At 31.4% G+C, this 26144-nt stretch overlaps 3 protein-coding genes across 6 annotated transcripts; 1 reads left to right on the top strand and 2 right to left on the bottom strand.

Moving 5' to 3' along the window:
- On the bottom strand, positions 1-4076 carry LOC118051048 (uncharacterized). The gene is made up of 6 exons (XM_073406071.1): positions 3771-4076; positions 3200-3325; positions 2878-2983; positions 2687-2774; positions 2387-2448; positions 1-503 (listed from the first exon to the last, which is right to left on the bottom strand). Exons 1-6 carry the CDS (start codon positions 3881-3883, stop codon positions 351-353), a joined length of 648 nt encoding a protein of 215 aa, XP_073262172.1. The 5' UTR covers positions 3884-4076; the 3' UTR covers positions 1-350.
- A 7408-nt stretch (positions 4077-11484) lies between these two features.
- Positions 11485-14267, top strand: LOC118051047 (proteasome subunit beta type-4). Its single transcript, XM_035061568.2, has 7 exons — positions 11485-11622; positions 11727-11802; positions 11911-11987; positions 12207-12336; positions 12455-12614; positions 12731-12916; positions 13910-14267. The coding sequence occupies exons 2-7, from the start codon at positions 11735-11737 to the stop codon at positions 14021-14023; spliced, it is 735 nt and encodes a 244-aa protein (XP_034917459.1). The 5' UTR covers positions 11485-11622; positions 11727-11734; the 3' UTR covers positions 14024-14267.
- A 5234-nt stretch (positions 14268-19501) lies between these two features.
- On the bottom strand, positions 19502-22591 carry LOC118051049 (sulfite exporter TauE/SafE family protein 3). 4 transcript variants are annotated; one of them, XM_035061571.2, is made up of 12 exons: positions 22174-22591; positions 21889-22048; positions 21401-21601; positions 21255-21319; positions 21048-21075; positions 20868-20941; positions 20701-20787; positions 20562-20612; positions 20254-20475; positions 20035-20128; positions 19785-19925; positions 19502-19702 (listed from the first exon to the last, which is right to left on the bottom strand). In XM_035061571.2, exons 1-12 carry the CDS (start codon positions 22387-22389, stop codon positions 19614-19616), a joined length of 1428 nt encoding a protein of 475 aa, XP_034917462.1. In that variant the 5' UTR covers positions 22390-22591; the 3' UTR covers positions 19502-19613. The 4 variants fall into 4 exon arrangements, with proteins under 4 accessions (XP_034917462.1, XP_034917463.1, XP_034917464.1 ...); XM_035061572.2 differs by having other exon boundaries at positions 20868-20938; XM_035061573.2 differs by lacking the exon at positions 21401-21601.
- Positions 22592-26144: the final 3553 nt, after the last annotated feature.

The raw sequence follows: 26144 nt of genomic DNA, 5'->3' as shown, positions 1-26144 counted from the left end.
TCAGGACTAAAACCAAATTTTCATATTAGCACTTGCATATGTGCGTGACCAAACAAGCTTCAATAAAACCTTGTTGCAGAAACTAAATAGCAAGATTGATAAAATGCCTATCACACATTAACCACAATTCAATTTTAACCATGTTTGTCATTGTCATTGTCATCAGAGTATAACTTATAGCAGACAAGTAATTCCCCAACCCACCAATCTCCTCCCCCCTCGCCTGGCATTACATGTTCCTTTCCAAATTTTCTTAGTTTATTCATATAATGCTTGAAGTCACAAACTGAATGACAAACCCGCATCGTCAAGGGGCAGCAGGTTCAGCAGAACCCCTGAATACCATTGCTTTACATAAAGTCGTCTTCCAGCTCCTGCAAGGACTTGTTTTCAGATGCTATTTGTTTATTGGATGTCATCTTTTCAGCCACCATCAAACCCTTGTAGCTCCTTATCTCTGTCTGTCTCTCCTTTTCAAGCCTTTCCATTTCCTCACGTCGTTTCTGCAAAGACAAATTTGAGATTTTTATGCGCTTTATAATTAAATAAAAAAAAGGGGGGAAAGATTGGCTCCAACCAAAGTATCATATCTCCTCAAATGGTAGAAGAGCTGGAGTCATACTTTCAAATTTTGCTACTTCATTGATATTGAAGAATTAATACTTTAACTACATTAAAAAAGAAGAAGAAAAAGCAGTAAACAGAGAATGAGTCATCCTAAACTTTGAAAGCAAGGAAAGAGGCACCCAATAAATAAGGCCCTCTTCTCCAGTTGAATATCAGACAGAGAGACTCCTCCATAACCTGGGGAAGCATCGCAGTGAAAGGAGACTAGAAAAAAAATCCTATCCCACAACAGTGGGTGGATAGAACTGTTTTCGAGGATTCAAGTATTCCTTTCTTTCTATATGCACAAAATAATCAAAAGAAGATCACACTCCCAGAACAGATAGAAATTATTGAACATAAAGAACTGAAACCAAACCTTGTGAAACAAGAAGGAAAATGCTAAACTGGAGAATCACTGACCTATGGAATGTCTAAGAATATTTGAAGCAATGAGAAGATCAGATGCACAGCACAAACTTGAAACTGAGGACTGGGAATTGAACAGGCACAACACAACCATCCAAGAACATGAATGTGCAACACAATGCAACTCAATGGCCAAAATTGTTGAAAATGGGAATTGTGAGTTCATCTCTTAATATCGAGAGATCAAAGTTATCAAATCAAGGAGATGCATTATACCAATATGCAACCGGAATACACTGTACAAATATCAAGAGATCAACTCAATGACTAGTCTTTTAGATACCAGCAACACAGAAACATAATAAAAAATAATAGACCATGCTGTTACCGTCTAATATTTCATCCAATCACAGTATGATCGTGTCCTTTTTTCAACAATAACAAAGTCAATCAAATAGCTATAAGAGCAACCAGTAGACATTTTGCCACACATTTAAATGCTAGTAGGACATATAAATCCTAGGAGCATTTACAATGGTGATATAGCCAAACAATCTGAAATTTAAAACTTACAGCATTCAAACATTAATTCCCAAAAACAAAACAGGTTTCAACCAATACTAGTGACTATGAAAATGGTGATATATCTATAGTTTTCTGCATTTGAAGCTTCCAGCGTTCCCAACATTAATGTCCTAAAAACATAACAGGTTGCAAGTAATGCTGGGAGAAGATTCTATTTGTTTGCACAATGTTTGAGATCAATGGAAGCATAAATGATACTTCTTGGATGTTTTAGATAAACTACATTGGAGGTTTATAATTTCAATCACATTGTCACTGAAAGCAAAGCAACAAAAGATCTGATAACTAATCTTGCGGTGCGTGCAGAACGCAAAAGGAACGTGTTCTTCCCAAAGGAAATTCAATGGAAGAGTACTTAACATGGTTTAACAATTGACCAACCATGCCCAAACTCACATTGCAAAATCCAGAATTCAAATGCAATCCTTGGCTACATAACTTTAAATGATAAACCACTGCCACTAAAAGAAAGCCACTTGAGGACCCAAGAAGACTCTGAACCTTATGGAGACTTAGCAACAAGGTCAGCTGAACTCCCCAATGAATTCATTTCCAATATAAGGAATAAAAGGGCGAGATGAGGGATGAGGAGGCCAGGGAGAAGGAAAGGAATCCTATTTTCAAAGTTAGAATAAAAAGAACTATAAGATGTTCCAAAAAGATCTATTTTTATCAGGTATAATTCATATCTGTCCAACTGAAACAAATTCAGTGACATCATATGCTCTTCATGATAAGTCCACAAGGCTATCATGTTCCATGTTACAGCTCTACATCACTTGACCTAAGACTTAGAACTGGACACATGAGAATGGATAAAACTCACTTTATCTCTCAGAAGAAGCTTTTTCTCTGCTCTTTCTGCTGCATTGACTGCTTCTCTCTCAGCTGCAATGATACATGGTGATAAGTAACCGTTAGAATCATCAGGGCCAATGAAAAGAATTTATAGAACTAAACTAAGCAAAAAACTGACAACATTACATCTGGAAAAGCTAAACCACTCCTTATATTTGGTTTTATGCACAGATAAGAAGAGAAGAGAATTATGAAGTTCCCTGCCTTCTTTTTATGGCCCGCAGGTTTTGTAATAAGCTAAAATGATAGGCTGAGATCAAAGATTTACCTTTCAAATCAGGTTTTCTTTCTACCTTTGTTTTGTTCAATCTATTAACTACCTCATTTAGCCGCTTCTCCACTCTCACAGTTCGAACCTATATAAAATGTCAAAACCAGAGAAACATGATTAATTTCTGTGATTGCTCATTTATTGTTCCAGTAAGTTGTAAACACAAACTACCAAACAAAGGACGTCACCATCTTTGAATTGTGGAAACCAACTTGACCAACATCCATGGAAGCAGTTTTCTTCAAATTGGCCCAAGGAGTGTAAACAACATCAATGTTGTTCACCTTGTTTCCTGCAGTGTGAAAGAGAAACAGATTCGAACAACTAACTCATTGTAACTATGTATCCATGTTCAAAACAAAAAAGAATACTTTAATCGAGGGAATGGTTGTAACTTTATATTACGAAACAAGCATTGAGCTTGCTATTAAAACCATGAAGTATAAATCCATAGCGACAAGGGAGAAACTGAATTATGTAAAATTAAAGGAAGATTTGGAAACTTTTCCTTGAATCGAATTTGCTTTAACAAGCTGCACACAATCCTCAAGTACACCTTCACTTATATCATCAATGGTCTGACCTTTATGCAGCCTTACATACACATGGGCAGAAGACATTTTGTCCACGTGAAACCTGCAAAAAAAAAAAAAAAAAAAAAAACCATCAAGAAAAACCCTGATGATTCCTGAAAACGTCAGACCCCTCATTGCAAACAAAACCCAATCCAGAAAACGAATTACAAACTCTCCTTTCCTTCTTTACCCTTTTCAATAACATGGGCTCTTCAAAGTTCAAATTCTAAGCATTGATTTTTGATTTGATAGAGAAACCATCACTCTACCTTGTTGAATTACTCCCTACCCAATTAAAAATTATAACACTTTTCACTCTCTGCTTTGATTATTATAAGATCAATGGGAAAATATTACATATAGAGAATCTTGTCCTTATAAAACAACAAAACTAATTAAATTACAATTAATATCTGACTAAATTAATCAATAAATCAAAGACCCAGATGGCGAAGATTGAAACTTTGAATTGGATTAGCAGGAACTTGATAAGAAAAACAGAGTACCAGATGTCTTCAGGGAAACCATATTTGATAAGCTCCTCGTTCTCGTACTTGTCAAGACCCATAAAAATAGTGTAATCTCCTGCCTCTGGTCTGGCTTTGAAGTAGAACACCATCTCTCTCTTTTTATTTCAAACAACAAAAAACAATTCAGAATAATTTATGTGGTTTTGATTGTGTTTGTATTGTGGGTGGTTTTCTAAGGCTTGCTTTGCTTTGTGATTTTGTTTTGACGGAGGTTTGCTTTTGCTGTGGTAGGATTCGTTGTAGAGTATAAACTGGGCGTCTTTCTTCTAAACGCTGTTTGAAATTTTAACCACCATTTGTCATTCAGGTTCAACATATATATATTTAAAAAATTAATAATTTTTTTCTTTTAAAATATTTATTTAGTGTTTTTAAATTATTTTAATATGTTAATGTCAAAAAAAATTTAAAATATTATTTTAATATATTTTTAAATAAAAATTACTTTAAAAAATAATTTATATTATATTTTTAAATACTTAAACACTTTGATTTTTTTTAAATGGACCCACATTAAAGAGGGAAAAACAAAAAAAAAAAAAACCGTGTTCTCAACATGATTCTTAACTAGTTCAAAGGTAATTTAGATAATTATTATAAAAAATTTAAGGATAAAATTAAAAAAAAAAGAGAGAGAGGAAATGGAAAAAATGAAAGACTGAACTGAAAAAAAAAGAGACTAAATTAATAAAAAAAAGAGCGCTTTATTGTTGATATGAGCAGTAATAATTCCCGAGTTAATTTTAGTATAGAAGTAATATATGTATATTCATAATTTCAGGGCATATGTCAAAAGTCAATACAGTATAATAAGACTTGGAAATCTTCGCTCTACACCACGAGCTTTCGTGAAGGACATCAACAGATGACAGTTAAAAAAGATAGATTTGTTAAGATTAAAAGCAACTTTCAACAGTTATCAAGATTAAAACAAGGTTTAACAGCTGAGGTGCATGTTGCAAGGCTGGAGAGAAGTGCAAGGCAAAATAGAAATTAAGAGCATGACTGCATGTTGCTGGAATACATCAAGAGAAACAATTTTATAAAGTTTCAAGCAAAAGCCTCAAGCTTGAACATATGGAAATGCAGGGAGGTGCTCCAAGCTTTTGATGCAGAGGTGAGGATAGAGATGCAGTCGCCCCAGCAGTCCATTCAACATGCATGCTGTCAAGAAATCAGCTGCCATAATCGTGAGGGGTATAGTCAACTAGTTGGGCCTTGAGTTTGTTTTTTAGAAGTTATTAGTTCGAGTCCTATAAACCTCAGGGCTACTAGAAACTTAATTATATGATCGTTAACTTCAGGACCTGTTTGATTAATCGAAGTTTGTGCAAGCTAACTTAAACATCCATATTAATAATAATAATTAAAAAAAAACAGCTGTCATAACCTTGAGGAATGTATAATTCAACTGGTCAGACCTTGAAATTTGTTTTCTAAAAGTTACTAGTTCGAGTTTCACAAACCTCAGAGCCACTGGAAACTTAATTATATAATCATTAACTTCAAATCCTGTGGGATTAATCGAAATATGTACAAGTTAGACCAGACACCTATGTTAATAATAATAATAATAATAATAATAAATAAAAAGAAGAAATCAGCTGCCCTGCATAATAGAAAAGGTAAATGTCATGCCCTGGGAGCTCTTGCAAAGCCAACGTTGTATTTATAAGGCAACCTTTTTGGGAGCGTCATAAATACAACAAGGAATGAATGCAACTAATATGAAATAAATGACATTTTTTCTCAGCAAAAAAAGAAAGTGATATGACATTTATCCATCTTCATGTTGTTGCCGAAGAAGTTGGCTTTTATTTTATCTATTTCGAATCAGTTTTGATTTTTAATTATTTTTTTTTGTATTTTTTTGCTATCAAATCTATAGTATGCCATATAAGGTAGGAATAACACCTTCGTGTGGGATGAGTAACTGGTCTTCTCTGTTTGTTTTAGGGCCAGCAGCTGCCTGAAGTGCTTCAGGTTGAGTAGATTCGCTTGACGATCTGTATCCTTGTGAAGCGCTGTAAATAACAATGTAATAAGTTATCAAGGACAGTTAAAATGTGTAAAGAAACAAAGAATTAATTAAAATGAGGTGCTGTTATGGATTAGTAGAGAGACTGTTCTTTCTTGGACATCATCGGAATCGAGAGAGAAGTCTTCGCTTCATTCCAGCAACCAAGCTATCATCGTGCTCCGGCTGCATTTTAGTGGAGACGCTTGATGAACCAACACCTGTATCGAAGACAGCCTGCACATATGATGTCTGAGGTTGTTTTTGTTACATACCGAGCTGTTCCATTTAAAGCTGATAAGAAAGAATTCATAAATAATTAGATCACCACACAGGAAAAAAATGAAACAATGTTTGGAAGCCATATAAAACTGATCAAGGATGAAAAGACATATTAAGCTAATGTTTGGGAACGCGGTTGAAAATGCATTCCCAAAAAATTCAAAAGTTTTTTTTTTTTTTAAAATTTAATGCGGTTTGTAATTTTTGGATCGTTTTAATGTGCTGATGTCAAAAATAATTTTTAAAAAATGAAAAAAAAATTATTGACATACATTTCGGCACGAAAAGTTATTTGAAAAGCAACCGTTACCACACTGCCAAACACGCTTTTAGTAAGCTAACGCCTCTAGTATGTCAGGGTTAATGTACCAAAAGAAAGCAGTTGTTCCATTTAAACTTGGCTGGCCTGATAGCTCAAAAAATCACAATTGAACTCAGAAGTGAAATTAATGATAAATATTCTAAAAAAAATCCATAAATGAGTAAGAATTAGGAGTTTAAAGGCTAAAAAATTTAACATAACCTCGAGACTATGTGATATGGAAGCCTGCAAATGCTATTATGATCAAGGATTGAAGTGTTTGAAGAGAAGTATCATCAAACTCCCCTCCCATGGAGTTATGCGCATCTCATCACCCTTTTGATAGAGATTGAGAAAGCATGGTAAAAAAAACATTGAAAAAAAAACAGAGCATATCAAGTTTTGAAGCGAAACTGTATATTTTCAAGTATAAACTCCCTCTTGTTTTCTAATGTTTGCCCATGAACCAATAATTACTCAAACGGTTGAATAACTTTGAGCCTTTCAAGAACATCTGGATAAAAAGAAATTAGGTGTATAGATCTGGAAGAAGATACACTGATCTTGTCAAACCTGCGAGAATTCTTGAAACCTTTCCTAGAGAGAGAACATATGGAGAGTATATGAACATGAAGTAATGTCTTGGCATGATGGGGTCAAGAGGATTAATGGGATTGGCTGCCATCTTCTTTGCCATGAAACCATGTTGCTCAACTAAAGTGAAAACTCTGCAGCGAACAAATCTATAAAACTGGTTAGTAGGTCTAGAACTACATGACTCGAACAACATACCAGAAAAGTATGCATAACAGACAACACCTATAAAAGTTCATCTCCAAGGGGCACACATCACCAATGAAAATCATTATTCCTAGAGCATTCACTATTTTTTTTTTAATCTCCATGAACATCCAAACAAAACATCAACCCTTAAATTATCTTGACTAATTTCAATGGAAAATCAGCTCATCAAAGCATGTGACACAGGAAAAAATTTCTGAAAGAAATTCCATAATTCTTTTGACTGACATCAAGAACAATGACAAAAAAAAAAAAATTAACAATGACAACATAATTTTAACAAGAACTATATTGGATATTAGTTTATTGGCTCGTGTTTTTTATTAGGTTAATATCAATTTTTTTTTAAAATGTAAAAAAATATTAAGAGTATAAAAAATATTTTAATAGTGTTTTTAAATCTAACTAAGTGGATTAATTTTTAAACATTCATCCAACTAATTATTTAATAGTTTGTGAAATGTCAAAAAAAAACCGGAGCAACAGGTCTTAATTTTATTAACCTTGGGAGTAGAATAATATTTTTACTGTGCAAATAAACATGATAAGACTACCATACCCCTACTCAAATATCTAATGACCAATGAGCTCATGAAAAATATTGAAATACCCCAATAACCAAGGCTTTAATTTTTTCAACCAAAAGACAAAATAATAATTTAACTTTTTGTGAAAGAACAACATTATCATCATCTCAAACCTTCATAGTTTGAAAAAATCATTATGCAAGTCTACAGTAGACTTTGTCTTGGTTCACATTATACTTACATAGGGTTGCTAGACCCAAATGCCCTAGGCTTGACAACCATGCTAGATCTAGGCGTCTTGGATTTGACATGGTTGCTAAGACCAAGGTGCTTGGGTATAACAAACATATATCATTTGACAAACGACAAATAAAGAGGACAATTGTGTACTTTAATTGTAATGAGAGAGAAAAAGAAAGAAAAAACACAAACAATTGATTACCAGCGACAATCCAACCATTATCTGTCTACATGCGCCACACTATGTGGAAGAAGGCATAATTGCACATATGCGCCTCCTTAATGGTGCGCGCATCACCCATTTGCCAGGGAAGAAAAAGAAAGTCAAAGAAACATTTATCTGCTTGTGAAAAGATGAGAAATTAAAAGTGAAATTACTATTACAGTCGATAATAAAACATCTCTTGATCTATAATAATTTTCCCACATCATTTAGCTTTTGTTATAATAAACAAGGAAGGAAAATAGTCTAACATAAGAAATGCTTCAAGTCCCTGTGAAAATCACAAAATCAACACCAATAAAATGAAAAACAAATTAGCCTAAAAAATAACTTTGAAGCCTAAAAAAGCAAATCAACAATTGAGGTAATTGATAGGGTTACCAAGCCGAAGACGAACTAACATAATTTCTAGAAAAAAAGAACACAAACAACACACAAAGGGCTTGGAATAACATACAAACCTAGAAGCTAGTTATGTCACCCTGATAGAAAATGATAACAAAGGAAAAGGTTTATATAGCATGCAATACCAATGACACCCAATTTCCTAGGAAAAAAAATATGCACACTCAAATAACGTCTCTCAAACACAAACAACCCTCTTAACAGTAGAAAATGAATGACATAAAAAGGAGAAGAAAAAACCCAATGCCATCTAAATTTTAAAGAAACCAAACTAAAGGAAACAATTAACTTATCTGGTAATTCTAATCGAAACCAAATAACAGGTAACAAAGGTGGAGCAACATATAACACCCCACACCTTTTATGCAACTATTATTTTACTAATCGTCTTAAACGTGAAGAATGAGATAATATTTTTATCCTTGCTCAAAATCATTTTTTATTTTTATTTATAAAGCAACTTTATCATTGCATCATATCCATCTTACAAAAGATTTTTACAACACTTTGGTATAATCAAATTGTATCTATATCACATCATTAACTAACTTATACAAAGGTTTATCAAATACAAAAACTAAGCAAATAAACATTTGGTATCATTATTAGGGTGTCAAAAGGATTTATCTGCAAAATCAACAATAGATAGCGCATATAGTAAGCATATCTGCATTCATTTATTTAATTATCATTTTTTTTTAGTTGCATAAACAAACACAACAATATAAAACTATACATATACATAATTGTTACCACAATATAACTATGATTATATGGACAATCTCAAATATTAACAATCCTTTTACAAGTGTATTCACGCTATACTTTGTTTACATAAGATTTCCTCCTCCTTTTCCACCACACTATCCTCTGGTGAAACCTCTATATTTTATCCCACCATATTAGTCTTGTTGATACCTGTATTAACGATAACCCTTTTATATTATATTATAATATATCCTTACTATTCTTCATTATAAGAATCTTACTTGTAATCATAACATTCCTCACATTTGGTTACGGGAAAGGAAGAGCATTGTGTATATTCTAGCACGATTATCACTCTCTGCCACAATTTACTCCATATGGTATGAGAGGAATACTTTTATCTTCAATTAGCATTACTGATCACAGTATGATGTGGTGGAAGAGATCTTCAGCTTGCTGAGATTATGATTTCTAAACATAGAAGCCTAATACCATATATCTGCTAAGATCAGATCTACTTGGTAGCTTTGATTTCTATATTTAATTATATTGTTTCATTTTTGGTTTGATGTTGTTTAGTCTTTTGAGCTTTGTTTGTAGTTTATTAGCCCTAATTTTATAGGCTTCATAACTTTTGCATGTGGAAAATAGATTTTTTGTATTTCTTAAGGTACGCCCCTTGTATTCCTGTTCACATTTGTTTTTCCTTATAAGCATCTTAACTTACTCTAAAAAATAATAATTCATGTACTGATTTTTATCATTTTATTTCAACCAAAATTTAAATTAAATTACTAAGAGTTTTTATCCCTATCTATAATAATTTTTTGTCCTAAGTATCATTTCTCAATTACAAATTATCATATCTAGCATTGCTTCACCAATTTTGAGCCCGGGATTTACACAACAACAAACCCAAAATCTGGTTAGAAACCAACCATATAACAAATCCACAACTAAAAACCCAATCTCTCTCATTGAATAAGAATTGGGCAAGGACATGGCTAGTGGGTGTACATTTAATATAAAATCATTACACACCCACTAATCATTCAAGGCTCATGGTGTATTTAAGAGTGTGGTAACGGTTGCGGTTTAAAGTGCTTTTCACTTAGAAATGCATCAAAAAAATATTTTTTTTAAAAAAAAATATTTTTGATATCAACACATCAAAATCTTAAAACATATAAAAATAATTTTTAACAAAAAAAATCAGAATTTAAAGAAATACAGTTTATACAGTATTCCCAAGTAGACTCAATCTCAGAATAATCATCGGCAACAAACGTACCAGCTCCTAACCACGCCAAAGCAAGTTTCCACTACCAAGATATAAAAAAGATAAACCCACCAAAATTGATGTGGAAGCCAATACCAATATACAAATCAAAAAGGAATTTGAGAACCCAAAAGAAGAGATGCAAGATTCCACAGGAGACAGAAACCATGTTTCTGTATTCATGGTTTAGATTTGGGGTGGCTCGTGGATCACGTGTCAAGATTTTAATGATCAAATAACATGTGATTGGTTTTAGAAACTTAAATAAAAAAGGCACCTTAAAAATCCAACCAAAAAAAATGCATTTATTTTGTAGCTTTGGATAACTTAGAATAAATAGTAAAAGAAAAATCAATTGAATGTGTGTAAATAATTTTACAATATCAATATACATCACATTTTATTCACCCAATAATATCAAACATTATCCTTGAGAAAAATAAATATTATTGCTAAAGAATTCTTTAAATTATATTTGAGAAATTTACCTATTAATTTAAATTTTTAAATTAAATTGATCCCTTTATATAATATCAGTGCTTTGTTAACAAAGCATTTAGATTAAAATGGTTATTTGATATTTTATTTTTTGAAATTGCATTTTTATTTATCTAAATATATATAATGTATAGACTATTTAAAGGCAAATTAATGCATAAAAAATACTGTGAATTGTGCCTATGAGTTGCAAAATAATTATAAAATTTATTTCGTAAACATGCAGAAACAATTAAACACTTTTTTTTTCTCTCCATAAAAACAAACACTAAAACATAATTCAAACCTTGTTTAAATTTTATAGAAAGGCCGTGGGCCCAGAGAAGCCCAAATGTTCAAGCCTTTGAACTAAGCTACTTGGCCCGCCAGGGAGAGTATCGAAATCCGAATTTTTCGAATTTATTAATTCTTGAAAAAGAAAGAGCGAGGTTTTCTTTTTCTTGTGCGAAAATTAAAGTCTTGTAAAAGAAAAGCTTAGTATTTTCTTTCACCAAACAGATCACAGACCCTTTCTTGCTCTCTCTCCTCTCTCGATCGACACTAAAGTGTAAGTCTTTCTTACTGAAATTTAGTAACTCTTTCAAATTTGTAATGGGTTTTTGCTAATAACTCCTTCTCGTCGTTGTTTTTGTTGATTTTTTTCAAACGCAGTTTAAACAATGGGGTCTAGTTCTGAAACCAAAGAGAACAGCCTTTTGAGCTCTGAAACTGGCATTCAAAGAACCCAGTATGCCGCCCTTCTTATCTCTCTCTTTATCTCAGTGTTTATTTGGAAGTTTTATTGTAAAACTGGAGACTTTTTTAGGGTTTTAAATTTGTTGCTGTATATATGTAGGTATCCATATGTGACTGGGTCATCTGTTGTTGCTTTGAAATATAAAGATGGGATTTTAATGGCTGCTGATATGGGAGGTTAGTTGCTCTGATACCCATTATCTAGTTATTATCTATGTGAGTTTTTTTTTTTTTTAATAATTTACTGTGTAGGTGCTTAGGGTTAATAACTTAAAGGGGGGAAGTGTGATTTTTGCGCTTATTTGTACCTAATAACCGAACCCTTTAGAAAGAATTGCTAGAAGTACTATAATAATTCTTGTTGTTGATGTGTTTTGTGGCATTGATAATTGATAGGTTCTTATGGGTCCACGCTGCGATACAAGAGTGTGGAGAGAATTAAGCCTGTTGGGAAGCATTCTCTTATTGGTGCTAGTGGAGAAATAAGTGATTTTCAGGAGATTATGCGTTATCTTGATGAGCAAGTGTAAGTTTTAGGGTTTGCTGCAGAGAGAAAAATAGATTAATAGTTTTTGCTTGTATTGCTGTTGTTTTTTGTATTATGTTTTTTAAATTGTTGGTTTACATTGTCTAATTATCTGCAGCTTGAATGACAATATGTGGGATGATGGAAACTCTTTGGGGCCTAAAGAGATTCACAGCTATTTGACCCGAGTTATGTATAATAGGCGTAACAAGTTTGACCCGCTTTGGAATACACTTATTCTTGGTGGTGTGAAAAAAGGACAAAAATTTCTTGGCATGGTGAGCATCAGTTACATAAGCTGTTTTCTTTTCTGTTTTTAAACCTCAAAATATGAGGAGTGAATAGCTGTGTGCATTTTATGCATATGGGTCATTTGTGTTTATGAGTGTTGCAGGTCACTATGATAGGAGTAAACTTTGAGGAGAATCATGTAGCAACTGGATTTGGAAATCACATGGCACAGCCAATACTTCGGTCTGAGTGGCATGAGAACTTGACCTTTGAAGAAGGTGTTACATTACTGGAGAAATGTATGCGAGTACTTCTGTATCGTGATAGGTCTGCTGTCAACAAGTTTCAGGTTCTGCTCCATTTCCCTTACAACTATACGAGTTTAATGTGTTATTGAATGAGATTCTAGAAAAGTAATAGAATTTTCTTTTTTACTTTACTGGAATTGCTGCCGTGTGGGTGCCTACATGGTGAAAGAAAGGTTAATGCTTGATACAAAATGGTTAGCATTAAGGTGCTACTGAGTTGAGTACTGAGTTGAGTTGATTCTCTTAGGTGCATATATCATTGTTTTATGCTCTTTTAGTTCAATTTTGTTGTTCTTTTTGTTCATGTTGAATTGTCACTGCACCTCAAAATTTAGGTAACAACATTGTTGTTGGAATCATATCATCTTGTATGGTGATATGTTTTTGTGGTTTAAAATTCTCCGTACTTTTCCACAAATCCTTGCTGATAAAAATCAGAGTAAACAAGCTTTTAATTCGTCAACCATGGTGAAATAATCTGATTTTAGTGTACTTCCCTGATCCTTGTTAAAAAAAGCAATTTTTGGCTACAGTGAGCTTATTGATGGGTGAAAAAGATGAATGTATCATCTTATGTTGTTGAAACTTGTAATAATCTCAATTTGTTTTGGCAACAGCATTTTATAACGATTTTTAGTGAATAGAGATTTTCTCTAGGGGATCCTGTACAAGTAGTGTCTGCTAGGATGTGCTGAGCATCTGTGCAGTTGCACACCTTAGGAAGACTTGTTTCTAGTAAATGATCTTCAATTTGGTAACTGTGGCAAGCTGCTTTGGGACTTCCAAAAGTATACTTAACAGGGGCTTAAACTGGATGGTTGAGGACCAGCTCAGCATCGAACCTCTTTCTATAGTTGTTTGTGCTAAGGGTCTTGATTTTCTACCATGACTTTAAGGAAAAAAATGCATCTAAAGGAAGCAAATCTTTCAATCATTGTTGTTGGATGTGTTTCTTTAGTTCTAATACCAGATAATTACATGAAGCAATGTTGTCTAATTTGACATCTGACGAGTTCACAATTTCCCAACTGCAGATAGCTAAGATTACTGAAGAAGGTGTAACAATTTCACAGCCTTACGCATTGAAGACATTCTGGGGATTCAAGGCATTTGAGAATCCAACTGCTGGTGCCGAGGGATCATGGTAGTCATCCAGGAAGGAGCCACTTCGGAAATCTGTACCCAGTCATTTACAAATGGGACCAAACGAACATGACGAGTTGGAAGTTATTGAAAGTCCTTTGATTTTTTAGCTTATGTTTAAAACCATGGCTTGTTAGCTTGGCTTGATCTAAGCCACAACACAAATTCTGGTTTAGAGTCGGTGGCTGGCTCGTGAGGAAAAGGGATTTTTTGAAATCATTTGAACCATAAATAATTAATCTTCGTGTACCTGCTGCTACTTTACTGCTATGAATTATGGGTATTTTCGCTTATTAGCACAAAAAGGAAAAATTTTGGCCATATAACTCGATAAAAAAAGTATTGTATTGGTGAAATAATATACTGTTTCCAAACATGCCATGTATAAGAGTTGTGATTGAGAAATATGATATTTGGCAAATGATTTTTGTCTGGTATCTGCAAATATTTTTCAAACTCCAAGTTACCTCTAAATCGAAACCCTAACAAAACTTGAACTATATGTTAAAATTCTAATTAACTTTCAACTTCAATTAATGTCTAGACTATACTAACAACTAACCTTATCTATAATCTATTATTGATAAAAACTAACCCAACTCTAATCACTCAAAAACTAAGTCTTAACCTTAATTCAAATTCCAAACCTTAATCTTAAATCCAAAACCTATAACCCCATATCTTTAACCGAAAAAAAAAAAAAAACCTAAGTAATCCAAATTGTAATCAAAACATCAAAAATCAAACACTAATCTTAAATTCCAGACTCCAAACCCTAATCTTAAAAATTAAATCAATCCTAAATCTAAATTCAAAACCCTTTTCAAGCAACTTTTAACCACAATTTCCTCTAGATTTAAGCACCGTTTAGAAATGCGATGCAAATCACATTCTATAAAATTTTAATTTTTTTTTATCTTAAATTATATTTTCAGATCGTTTTGATGTATTTATGTCAAAAATAATTTTTTTTAAAATAAAAAATATTATTTTGATACATTTCTAGATGAAAAACACTTTGAAAAACAATTACTACCACACTCTCAAACACCCTCTTAAAGTGAATTGTATGAAAACTACATTTTGTATATTTTATGCAATGTTTCAGTGTTGTCTAGATGTCGATATTGTTAGTACAAATTGCAAGAGCAACTGCAAGTTTAGCTACCTCGAACGGAGTCCAAATGACCTATAACATAAGTGTTAAAATTTTACACGTTAGTAATAGTTAAATGTTAATTTGAATTATGACACAAGTGATGCAACACATATTTGGAAAGGTTATTGACTATTTAGGTCACTTCAATAAAACAACAACATGTGTGTGAGATTATCTTCAAACACTTTAATCTTACACCACCTAACATTACAAATAACAAAATTTGATCATGTTTAATATTGTAAGAGTTAAGACAATTTAGTTGCATATAATAAATTTAAACAACCATTGTTTGTATTCTAATAACAACGATAGTGTAACCTCTATATCTTGAACTATCGGATTTGGATTAACTAGAAGTTAAGGACAACCCACATGAAGATGATCTTAAGACTATAACCGTGTCAAAAAACCATAGTGATACTAAATTTATTCCAAACATTTCAAATGTAATGTAAAACTTGTCAAATTGTTATATCTATAAAAGTAATAAACATCTCACAACTTGTTTGACCCTTTTAATTCATGCAATTCATAAATGTTTATGCAAGCATGATAAATCCTTAGCTATATATAGGAATCATGTCAAACTTCACCAAAAGCATAAGATAAATAAGCGACACATAATTCATGCTTAGATTCATGAATAAGATGCTTCCAAATATATAAAGTATATTTGCAATGGGCCTCATCATCATAAAAATATTCACAAACATTTATTAGAATCCAATAATATGTTTAATCCGCTCCTAATTGGCTTAGACAAACTAACAAATTGTGATGTTCTTCTACCCATTTGACTAGATGTTGGGACAAAGACATGAGTTAGGTGAGCTCACACTTCATATAAGAGTAGAAGATGTCCAATGCTTCTAAAATAATTACATTCTTGGTTGGAGTCATATGATTGTTTGGTTTTAACAAAGTAATTTGTTAAATATTTTTTATTCTTTTTAGGTTTATAACTTAAACCTCAGTTGTTGAAAACACATCTTTACTAGCAAGTATGGTTTTTAAGATCTTAGAACCTTTAGTGAATTTAGCTAGTGTGGTGTTCAACTTATCAACCTTTTTTTTTAAGCCTTGTTTTCTTTATACGTTGGTTCATTTTATCGCAATCATTAACCGCAATGCATGCTTTCTTTTTTAAAATATATTTTTTAATAAGTATATATGCATGGTTCTTTTTTAATAAACTATATTCGGAACCTAACTTCTTGTATTCATCATACAATGTCTCAAATATACTATCCAATTCATTATAATAAATATCATATTCATCATCTGAAAAGATTACCTCATTATAACTTTTAATTGCCATGGAACACATTTGACAACATGTTTTTCATCATCGCTTAAGCTAGAGTTTGAGTCATCACTTCATATTGCTTTTATTGCTCATTTTTTTTTTATGATGGTTCTTTTTTATATTTTGAAGGAGAAGATAATCAACCGTTATATGTCTAGTCCTGTTGCACTTGTAACATCTAAGTTCTTCCTTGCTAGATTCTTTCTTATTTCCATTGTTCTTAAAGGTTGAGAACTTTTTGTTCCTTTGCTTCTTTCCTATAAAATTTTAGAATTGTCTTGTGATAAATGCAATGTCCTCCTCCACTTCTTCATCATTATTATCACTATCAATATGATGTACAATTTTAATTGCCAAATTCTTCTTTGGTTTCTCTTCTAGTTCTTGCTTATTTATGGTGATTTCATGAGTCATATGTGATATGATGATTTCTTTTAATGAAAGTTTGGTGAGGTTTTTAGCTTCTCGGATTGTCATCACCTTTGTTTTCCAAGTTTTTGGTAAGGACCTAAGAATTTTTCTCATGATATCAAAATTAGTATAAGTCCTACCAAAAGCATCTAAATTATTAATGGTAGTTATCATTCTAGTAAACATACTAGTTATGAATTTATTTGGAAGCATTTTAAATAACTCATATTGATGCACAAACATATCAAATTTTTATTCTTTTACTTGATTTATTTTTTCATGTGTTATCTCTAATGCATGTCATATATCTCTAGCATTCTTGAATGATGTGATCCTATTGAATTCACTTCTAATCAATGCACAATACAAGGTATTAATAGCTTTCACATCCATAAATAACAATGTTTTATCACCATCGATATACTCATTTTTAGATTGAAGAACCATTATATCATTTTCAATCTTAGTAGGCTTGTGAGGTTCATTTTCAATAGATAGCCATAAATCATAATTAATAAATTAAAGATATATAATTGTCCTAACTTTCCAATAGGTATAGTCATTACTTTCAAAGAAAGGTAGCCTAGAGGTTGATGATCCTTCATTTTGAACATTAAAATTAGTGGTTGTCATTCTACTCAAATTCTAAGCAAACTTATATAAATGATAACTAAGCTCTAATACCAATCGTTGTTTTAGGATTAGGGTAACAATAACACTTAAAGAAGGTGAATTAGGTGTTTCACTAATAATAACAATTATTACAATTAACTCAATAAAATATAATTAGCTAATAATATAATTAAAGTGGTTAAAATAAAAAGTATAAGGATAGAAATTGCAAACTTAGTTTTTTAACGTGGTTCGACAAGCTTATATCCACACCTCAAGCACCAAACCGGTCTTAAGTATTGTATTCTTTACTAATCCAAGACAGATTACAATGTCCTTAATGAATCCTCACCAAATCCTTTTTCACCACTTGAAGAAATACCTTCTTCAAGATTTTTCACCTTGGTGATGTACCTCACCAATGACCAATAATTTTTCACCTAAACTCTTGAAGGATTATAATTTATTTGAAATATAACAAAATTTTCTCAAAGAGTAAATAATACAATTGAAGCTTATATCTCTATAACCCACTCAAAATCACTTAGAATGTATGAAGGTGTTTAGGTACAGTGAGTCCGAGCATTTATACTTTTGTGCAAAAGGTTTTATTGCACAAATATGAATATGATTTAAGATTGATGATTTGAAGTTGTTTTTGCTCTTAAAATAGCTTGTATGAGATATATTCAATTTTAGTATTTAACTCTGCAATTAGAAAAGCTATATATATGTTTCTGGCAAAAACTGGTTGTTTTATAGCCGTTATTATTCCTCTGACAAATAAAATGATCAACCGGTTTATATTGGTCAAGTCAATCTATCTCCTATCGGTCGTCTAGTTCATACAGATTCCCAAGTATTCATCTCTGATGAATAAGAGGTCGACCGCACTTGGTATGGCTAAACAATCGACTAGTTCAACTTAAAATCCATTTTTGCATTTTTGAGCCCGATGAATCTTGAACCGACTAAATACATATCAATCATATAATGTATGCAATGTGAAGTGTGTGAATTCATTTCAATTTTTACTATCAAGTTAGATATGAAAATTTAAATAAGTTTGCACTAGAATGAATCTTTAAGAACTAAGTCTTCACTTGCTTTACATCTTGAATTTGTTGATTGATTTCTTCGTTTAATTCTTCATACTTGTTGATAATCTTCATATAAATCTGTTTAAACCTATTCTCAATCAAGTATATTATTAGTTTAATTTTATTTAATTGTTATCATTAAAATACATAAAATATAAATATGTGATTCCAAAGGTCAACACAAATATACCAAAAAAAATATATCAAAACTCAATAAGAATATAATATTTATTTTATTTAATTTTTATTTTTAAAATTTTTTTTATTCTCAGATTTATTCATACATATAAATAATTGATGGATTCATTTTTTTTTTAATTAAAATTTTCTCTCATAATCATTATAACTTTTTAAAAAACATTGCTTCCAATAAAAAAAAATCTTTTCATAAAAAGAGAGATATACATGAACAAAGAAATAAAGTCTTTAATTAAAAATATACATCTTTTTTCTCTTTAATTAAAGCCATTAGATTTTTTATGAATACTTGTTTTAATTATTATTAATTTTTCAGTAAAATATGATGATAATTAAAAAAACATGTTATTTTAAAAACAAAAAACGTCATGAATATGAAAAAAATAATTTTGACAGAAAAAATACATTTATTATCTTTTTTATAAACATCTATTTTAATTTTTATATAATTAAATAAAAATAAATTTTAAAAAATATCCCGAAACAACACGGAATGTACTAGTATTATTCTAAATTGTATTTGTGGGGAATGGGAACTCAACACGATCAATCGAAAACGGAAATGAAAAGCAACATGAGACTTCCAGCTGCAAATTGGGCCTACATGCGACATGATTTTACCAGGGAAAGCTCCATTTGAGGGAAACTTTCGTTCAAAGCATCTACCATCATCATCAACGTGAGTGGCCATTAATTATTTCGAAAGAAAATTGAAGCTCTTTACGCCTACTTTAATCAACTTTAATCATGTGTTCTAGGTCACCTTCGATTAGTTAACTGTTCTATGTTCTTGAATACATAGCACACTATGCTGCTGTGTACTTGCAAAGATTCTCAAAACCCATATATTCATGCTGCTCAATCATTCCAATCGTTCTTGTTATGCCAACCCCACCTACCAAATTGAAGTAAAAAGTGTCTTCAGGATCTGAAAATTACTTTACCATGCCTAAAATTATAAATTTACTGAATCTTACCTAGTGCTATGGCACTGATAAATATTGTGAAGGCTAGCACAAAGATGATGAGGGATGCCCTTCCGGATATGGTGATGAGTTTTGTGATAATATATTGACCAACAAAGGCAGCAATGATGGCCACAGCAATAAAGTAGAGAGCTGCAAGGCCAATTGCATAGAGTATATTTGAGTGCTCAGCATTCTATGACTTGTGAGAAGAACATTGAAATTTTTGATGAATTATAGGTTCAGGGGGACACTAACTCACCATAAGGTACAGGAAAACGATCCAAGAGATAATATTCTACAACAGACATTGATGAGGAGAACAACATCCCGAAGGTGGCTGTGCCGCTCGTTACCTGGGCAAGAATTGTGTAGTTAGGAGCTAGGGCTAATGGTCCAACGCTGATATATATATGTCGCTATGTAGTTACATTTGCAAGGATGTTCTGTTAGAAATAAAGAAATGTGCATGAGCTTATACCTGAGGAGGGATTCCCATTTCCAAAAACAACGGACCCATGACAAATCCTCCACCTATTCCTAGCAGGCCACCCACTATTCCAGCCACCACACCACAGGCAGAAAACATGAGCAACCGGTGCACTTGCCAATCCATGATTTCATCCCCCTTGGATGAAATTCTCCGTCTTCCCTTGTACAGACCGATGGCCTCGTAAAGAAAGACTCCGATGGAAACTGGAATCTGTTAAAACATGGAAAGCATCCTTCAAACTGGATATGAAATAAAATCAGAAATCAAGATGATTTGCACCAACAGAACATGTATACCTGCAACAAGTTTAATACCCAGAAAGTTGTTGAACATGGGGCTGTATAGTTCTGTTGCCAAGGAGATGAAAACTTTTAGTTTATTATAAGGAGAAATATGGTATGATACAATGATTTTGGACAAGAAAGGAAAGAAAACCTTGGCAATCTGAACAGCAAGGTATGACACCCAAACAAAAACAAGAAGTCCAAGTTCCTTCCAATAAATATTCTGAAGTATGGTAACCTGCATTAATTATTCACTTATGTTAATCACAAAACTATGTTATCCTGGCTCATTTTCCATGGCAAACCAACCTTCAATACCTTGCTAGCCTTTGGAGGATTGTTGCCTTGTCCATCTGGAAGAGGTTTGTATTCAACTTCCTCACCACCACCTGCTACAACATAACAGTTCACACATGTTAACTTCAGAGGAATGGACAGTGAGCGAGAATTGCTTTAAATAGATTCGCAGACTTGAAATCAAGCCGCAGACGATCTCACCAGTTGACTTGAAACGCCTAGCAGCATCCTGAAATCAAAATCAAGTGAGATTAAAAAGTATAGAATTGGTTGATTTTTGTTATTGGTGGCTTATATATAAGGTTAATTATGAGGCATAAAACCATTGTTACTTAGAATTTCCAGGGTGTTCATACTACTTTAAATGCTCCAGATCATAACAACAAGCAAAAAAAGCATACACACTACCTCTTTCAATATGGTTTCTATTTTCCATGTATCAAGACCCTTGAAAAATGCCTTCACTGATGTCCCTGAAAACCACCACAAGCAATCAAGGGTGTTAGTAAAAGAGGAAATTATGGTAATCAGAACCTCAATGCAACTAACATTACCTATGCACAGAATAATTAGGGTAACCGTGATCACCCAATCAGGAAATATCACATTGAAAGTGACACCTATGCTAATCCCCAGCATGAGCATTGGCTGAATAAGGAGCACCAAATCATAGTCAATCACAGGCAAATCAAGTGTTGGATGCCTTAGTCTAAGGTTATGGTAAACAGTTGAGACTGCTGCCCCCATGATCATACCTGAACAAATTAAACACAGTCTAAGATATCATTGATTACACTCACTCTCAGCACCTTCCGTTGCAATCAGCTACTAGCTTCTTGTTCCCAAAAAAAAAAAAAAAAAAAAAAAAAACAGCGTTTTGAGGCTGAATCCAGCCAACTGCCTCAGGCAATAGATAAATCCAGCTTAGACCAACAAAATCAAAGGTTCAAAAGGAATCGAATGTATATGATTGTGCATTTCCCAGTTAAGGATTTCAGTGAGGTTCCGGTGAGGTCCTATCAAAAGAACCTTTAGACATTACATTTTGATATAGCTGTTGCTGATTTTGGATCAAACCCAATAATCAGGGTCAACATAGGAACGAAGATGCCGCCACCACCAACACCACCTACACTTCCAAATGCTGCTCCAAAGAATCCAATTATAGTACCAATAACAGCTTGCCAATTAAAACTTAGTTCCTGCATGGGAAAAGAAAATGATGGATAGAGTTGTTATATATGCCTACAGAGACACTTCATTGAAGATAATACATCAAAAATCAATCACTGTAATTTATAGAAACAAAATCAAGTTTTTGAGTTACCGGCCAAACATGTTGATAACCAGATTCATCAGACTGCCATAAGAAACTAATGATTTTCATAAGGTAATTAGGCTCGAGTTCTTCTGCTTCACTCAATCTAGACACTCCATGTTTTATGCTTCTTTCAGCAGAAATAAACACAGAAGCTAACATGACAATGAAGAAAAGTATTGCTGCTGGTCTCAAAGATAAAAATCTGGCTCCAAGAAAAGCCATCAAACAAGAGCCTCTCTGTTTCTGTGTCTTAGAAATGCGAGGCAGTATGAAACAGTGAGAGAAAAAAAGAAGAAAAACACAAACAAAATTTGCAAAGTAGATTTTGGTGAGAACAATTGAAGGGAGCTGGTAAGGTAATCAAAATGTTTTATTTCTTCTTTTGTTTTCTTTTTCTCAAGAGAAACTTAGCTTTCACAAGAATCAAGAAAACTACACATTTATGAGAGACAAGACAACTGTACGGGGAAAAATTTTAAAAAATTATTCTTTATATATATATTATATTGGGTTTAAGGCATAATTTAAATTTTAATAAAAAAAATAAAAATATTTACATGTATTATTATTATTATTATTATTAACAGAAAAATTAAACGGTATGCAAAAACTATGATTCACTTATAACTATTCGTATTGTGAATCACAATAATAATATATAATATATTGCTTTTTTTTTTTGAAAGTGTTGTTATCATTTTTTTTTTAATTTTTTTGTTTATTTGATCTTTTAATATTAAATTAATTAAAAATTATTTTTTTAATTTATTACTTTTTATTTTTCCTTTTTATATGGTTTAAGGGATTTGCTAGAATAACCCAAGTTATCCCGGTATACAATTTTAGTATGGTATCTTTTTTTTTTTTTAATTGAACTTAATTTTGTATTAATCTATTTCTTTCTCACATAATTAGAAGAAAAAAAGTTTTTTTTTAAAAAATCCATGTTATTAAATTTATAAAGTTTATGAATATGTTCACAGGTTTGATTGGTTGATATGGTTTGTGGGTCTAGCAAATTTAATTTTCTTTTTATTTTTTATATAGTTAATGAGTTAATTGAGAATTCAATTTTATGATTAGTTTCATCTCGCTAGTTAACAATTCTAAATTTTGTTGACTCTTAGGATAAAAGAGTAGTTTTATCGTGTAAAAAAAATTAAAAAAAAAAAAACATGCACACCCCCAAACAATCTTCTAATAACTATTGAGTCAAATGAAAAGACCTAAACACCCTGAAATTAAAGGTTTAAATTTAAATCTTCTAAAAGGTAAAAGAGTAATTTTACCGTTATGATTCACAATAATCTGTGTCTAGAGCTATAGTGAAATTCTCACATCATTGAACTTGCTTTTTAATAGAGTGAAAATGTTGTTGGACCGGTGTTTTCTAAAGAATTAATATTAAGGAAATATAGTTAAGACTAGCTTTTATATATATATATTATATTAGAAAACCTGCCTGCTGATAAATAATGCTGGAATTGTATATCTATAAAACACTCTATTATTTATAAAAAAAACACTAATAAAATTAAAAATAAAATTAAAAGTATAAGGATATTATGGTTTTTACAAAGTCTTGAGATGTAAAAAATATGAAGATTCTTTTAAATGATATAAAAATTTAAAGAAAAAAAAAAATCCAACAACATTATGTCATAAAATTTTTTTAAGATTTTAAAAAAATAATTAAAAAAAAACAGATTTTAAAGATGTACAGGAATGAACAGAATTCTAAATGCATAGATAAATAAATCTAAAAAATACCCACACAGTAATTTTTAAGGAATAGAATATTCTGGAAATTTAAAGAAATACAAAAATATTTTTTTTTAAATTATAATATTTAAGAAATTACTCTTTAGGAATAATCTTTACCTCTTGTTTGATACCTACTATATACAAAATGTTTTTTTATTTGTTTAAAGAAAAAATTACTTTAGCTTGTTAGAATTCTATGGTTGTTCAAATTAAATGTAAGAATATAAGAGAATAAGAATACAGGATTTGGATTTGGGATTTAATAAAAAACATTTTTCTTTTGGTATTACTAATTATCTGATAAATATTATTTTCAATAAAAAAAATAAATATGTAGGCTTTTATAATGTGTTTTCTGACATAAAAAAAATTCTAACTATAAAATAATATATTGTATAATTTTTTGAAGGCGAAGGAAGGTTTATTTATTTATTGCGAAAGATGCAACTGGGGATACCGTAGTTTCAGGTATTGAAAGGGACAAAATACAATCAGGGCCCTGGTGTTCCCACTCATAAGGAAGAAGTGACGACATCATTAGTAGTCACCATCCTTTGAAAGTGACTTCCCACCAATTAGCCTTGTTAAAATTATTGACATTAATGATAGAAGCGGTAAAGAAATACTTTTAAAAGTTGGCCCGGCCTAATAAGTTGATATGGAACTCTGTTGATTCAGGATTAAAATTGAATGGGACTAAAAAATACATGTTGGAATGAAAAATCCAGTGCGACTTAGTAGACTCGACGATCTAGCAAGATTCGATTGCAAACTTCATATTTTTTTTTATTTTTTAATTAAAATGATGTTATTTTGATTTTTTTAAAAAAAAAATTAACCTGGCAACCCGGTTAAAACCCGGAACGGGCCTTGGACTAGGCTGGCCACCGGTCTGGTCTTAAAACTATGGGTAAAGGGTAGTTTTGCAAAATATTATAAAATTATTATTATTATTATTATTATTATAGCATATTTAATTTTTTTTTTTTACAAAATACATTTTATTTTTATAACCCAATTTTGGGTTCCCAAAAAATAATTTTATGTAGAAAATAAATTTTTTTGAAATATTTAAAAATTCAAAAAATCATAAATTCAAAATTCAAAAACATTTTTAGGACACAAATAAATGAGTTTTTAAGATGTAACAGGTTAAAACACTAAAAATAATAGTGATTAGAATATTATTGACGAGATAAATTGTTGACGAGATAGATTGTAAAGAGACTTAATCGCACAAATTAAAAGGTAAATGACAAGATTGAACCAAATAGAAAAGGTTGAGAACTCAATTGCATCAATGGAGGGTCTAATTGAAGAAACAAAATGAGAATTTGAGATCAAATTGAAAAAAGATAATGAAGATTCGGGTAGACTTGCAAAATAATTAAGTTATGTACTTAATTGAGCTTTGGATAGGACTAATTGATTTAATCAATGGTTTAATCGAAACAAAAATTAAGATTGAAAGTTGATTTAGCTAAAATTTGAAGAGTTAATTAAGTTCAAATGCTTAATTAAACTTTTTATGAGTTTAATTAACTTAATTAAGGATTTAATTGAAGTAAAATAAGTTTGAAAGTAAATTTTGCTAAATTTAAAAGAATTAATTAAGTTCAAGGGCTTAATTAAAATTTAAATGGGTTTAATTGACTTAATTAAGCATTGAATTAAAGCAAAATTAAGTTTTGAAAGTCAATTTGGCCAAAATCAAAAGAATTAATTAATATCTTATTTAACACTTAAAGAAAATAATAATTTTTCATCTAAACAATATTTAATTCATTCTTTATAATAATCCATATTTCTTTTTACATAGATTTATCTAACCCTAAATAAATCTTGTAAAATTCATAACTCAAATAATCATTTTCATATTGAAACTAGCATTCCAAGTACTTCTTTTAAGTATTTATTACTTCGGCATATCCATTTTAGTTGCCAATCGATTCAATGTTTACATTTGAAAATCAATAATCCGGTATTCCTTAAACAATCTAGCAAATTCATCTCAGTTGTCCCAATTCAGAATTCTCATTAGGAAGCTAATAGTCTGGTATTCGTTAACGAATATCAATCAACTCGGTCAACCAATTTTAGTTGCCAATCAATTCAACATTCTCATTCGGAAGCCAATAGTCAAGTATTTCTTAATAAATACTAATCAATTCAGCCTTTCAATTTGGAAGTCAATAACCTGATATTTCTTAACG

Source organism: Populus alba, chromosome 18 (genome assembly GCF_005239225.2).
Source record: "Populus alba chromosome 18, ASM523922v2, whole genome shotgun sequence".
NCBI lineage: Eukaryota > Viridiplantae > Streptophyta > Magnoliopsida > Malpighiales > Salicaceae > Populus > Populus alba.
The sequence above is the reverse complement of the archived record's forward strand: the minus strand, read 5'-3'. Positions and strand labels throughout refer to the sequence as shown.

What these genes read in the sequence shown, in the direction of transcription:
- LOC118051048 (XM_073406071.1), bottom strand. Translation starts at nt 3,883, where the DNA reads ATGGTGTTCTACTTCAAAGCCAGACCAGAGGCAGGAGATTACACTATT. An exon ending in GGTTTCCCTGAAGACATCTG is followed by an intron (nt 3,326 to 3,770) that starts GTACTCTGTTTT and finishes TTTTTTTTGCAG; the next exon opens with GTTTCACGTGGACAAAATGT. An exon ending in GTTTCCACAATTCAAAGATG is followed by an intron (nt 2,775 to 2,877) that starts GTGACGTCCTTT and finishes CATTTTATATAG; the next exon opens with GTTCGAACTGTGAGAGTGGA.
- LOC118051047 (XM_035061568.2), top strand. Translation starts at nt 11,735, where the DNA reads ATGGGGTCTAGTTCTGAAACCAAAGAGAACAGCCTTTTGAGCTCTGAA. An exon ending in AATGGCTGCTGATATGGGAG is followed by an intron (nt 11,988 to 12,206) that starts GTTAGTTGCTCT and finishes GATAATTGATAG; the next exon opens with GTTCTTATGGGTCCACGCTG. An exon ending in CGTTATCTTGATGAGCAAGT is followed by an intron (nt 12,337 to 12,454) that starts GTAAGTTTTAGG and finishes AATTATCTGCAG; the next exon opens with CTTGAATGACAATATGTGGG.
- LOC118051049 (XM_035061571.2), bottom strand. Translation starts at nt 22,389, where the DNA reads ATGGCTTTTCTTGGAGCCAGATTTTTATCTTTGAGACCAGCAGCAATA. An exon ending in AGCAACAGCTATATCAAAAT is followed by an intron (nt 21,602 to 21,888) that starts GTAATGTCTAAA and finishes TAATTTGTTCAG; the next exon opens with GTATGATCATGGGGGCAGCA. An exon ending in GGGTATTAAACTTGTTGCAG is followed by an intron (nt 20,476 to 20,561) that starts GTATACATGTTC and finishes ATGTTTTAACAG; the next exon opens with ATTCCAGTTTCCATCGGAGT.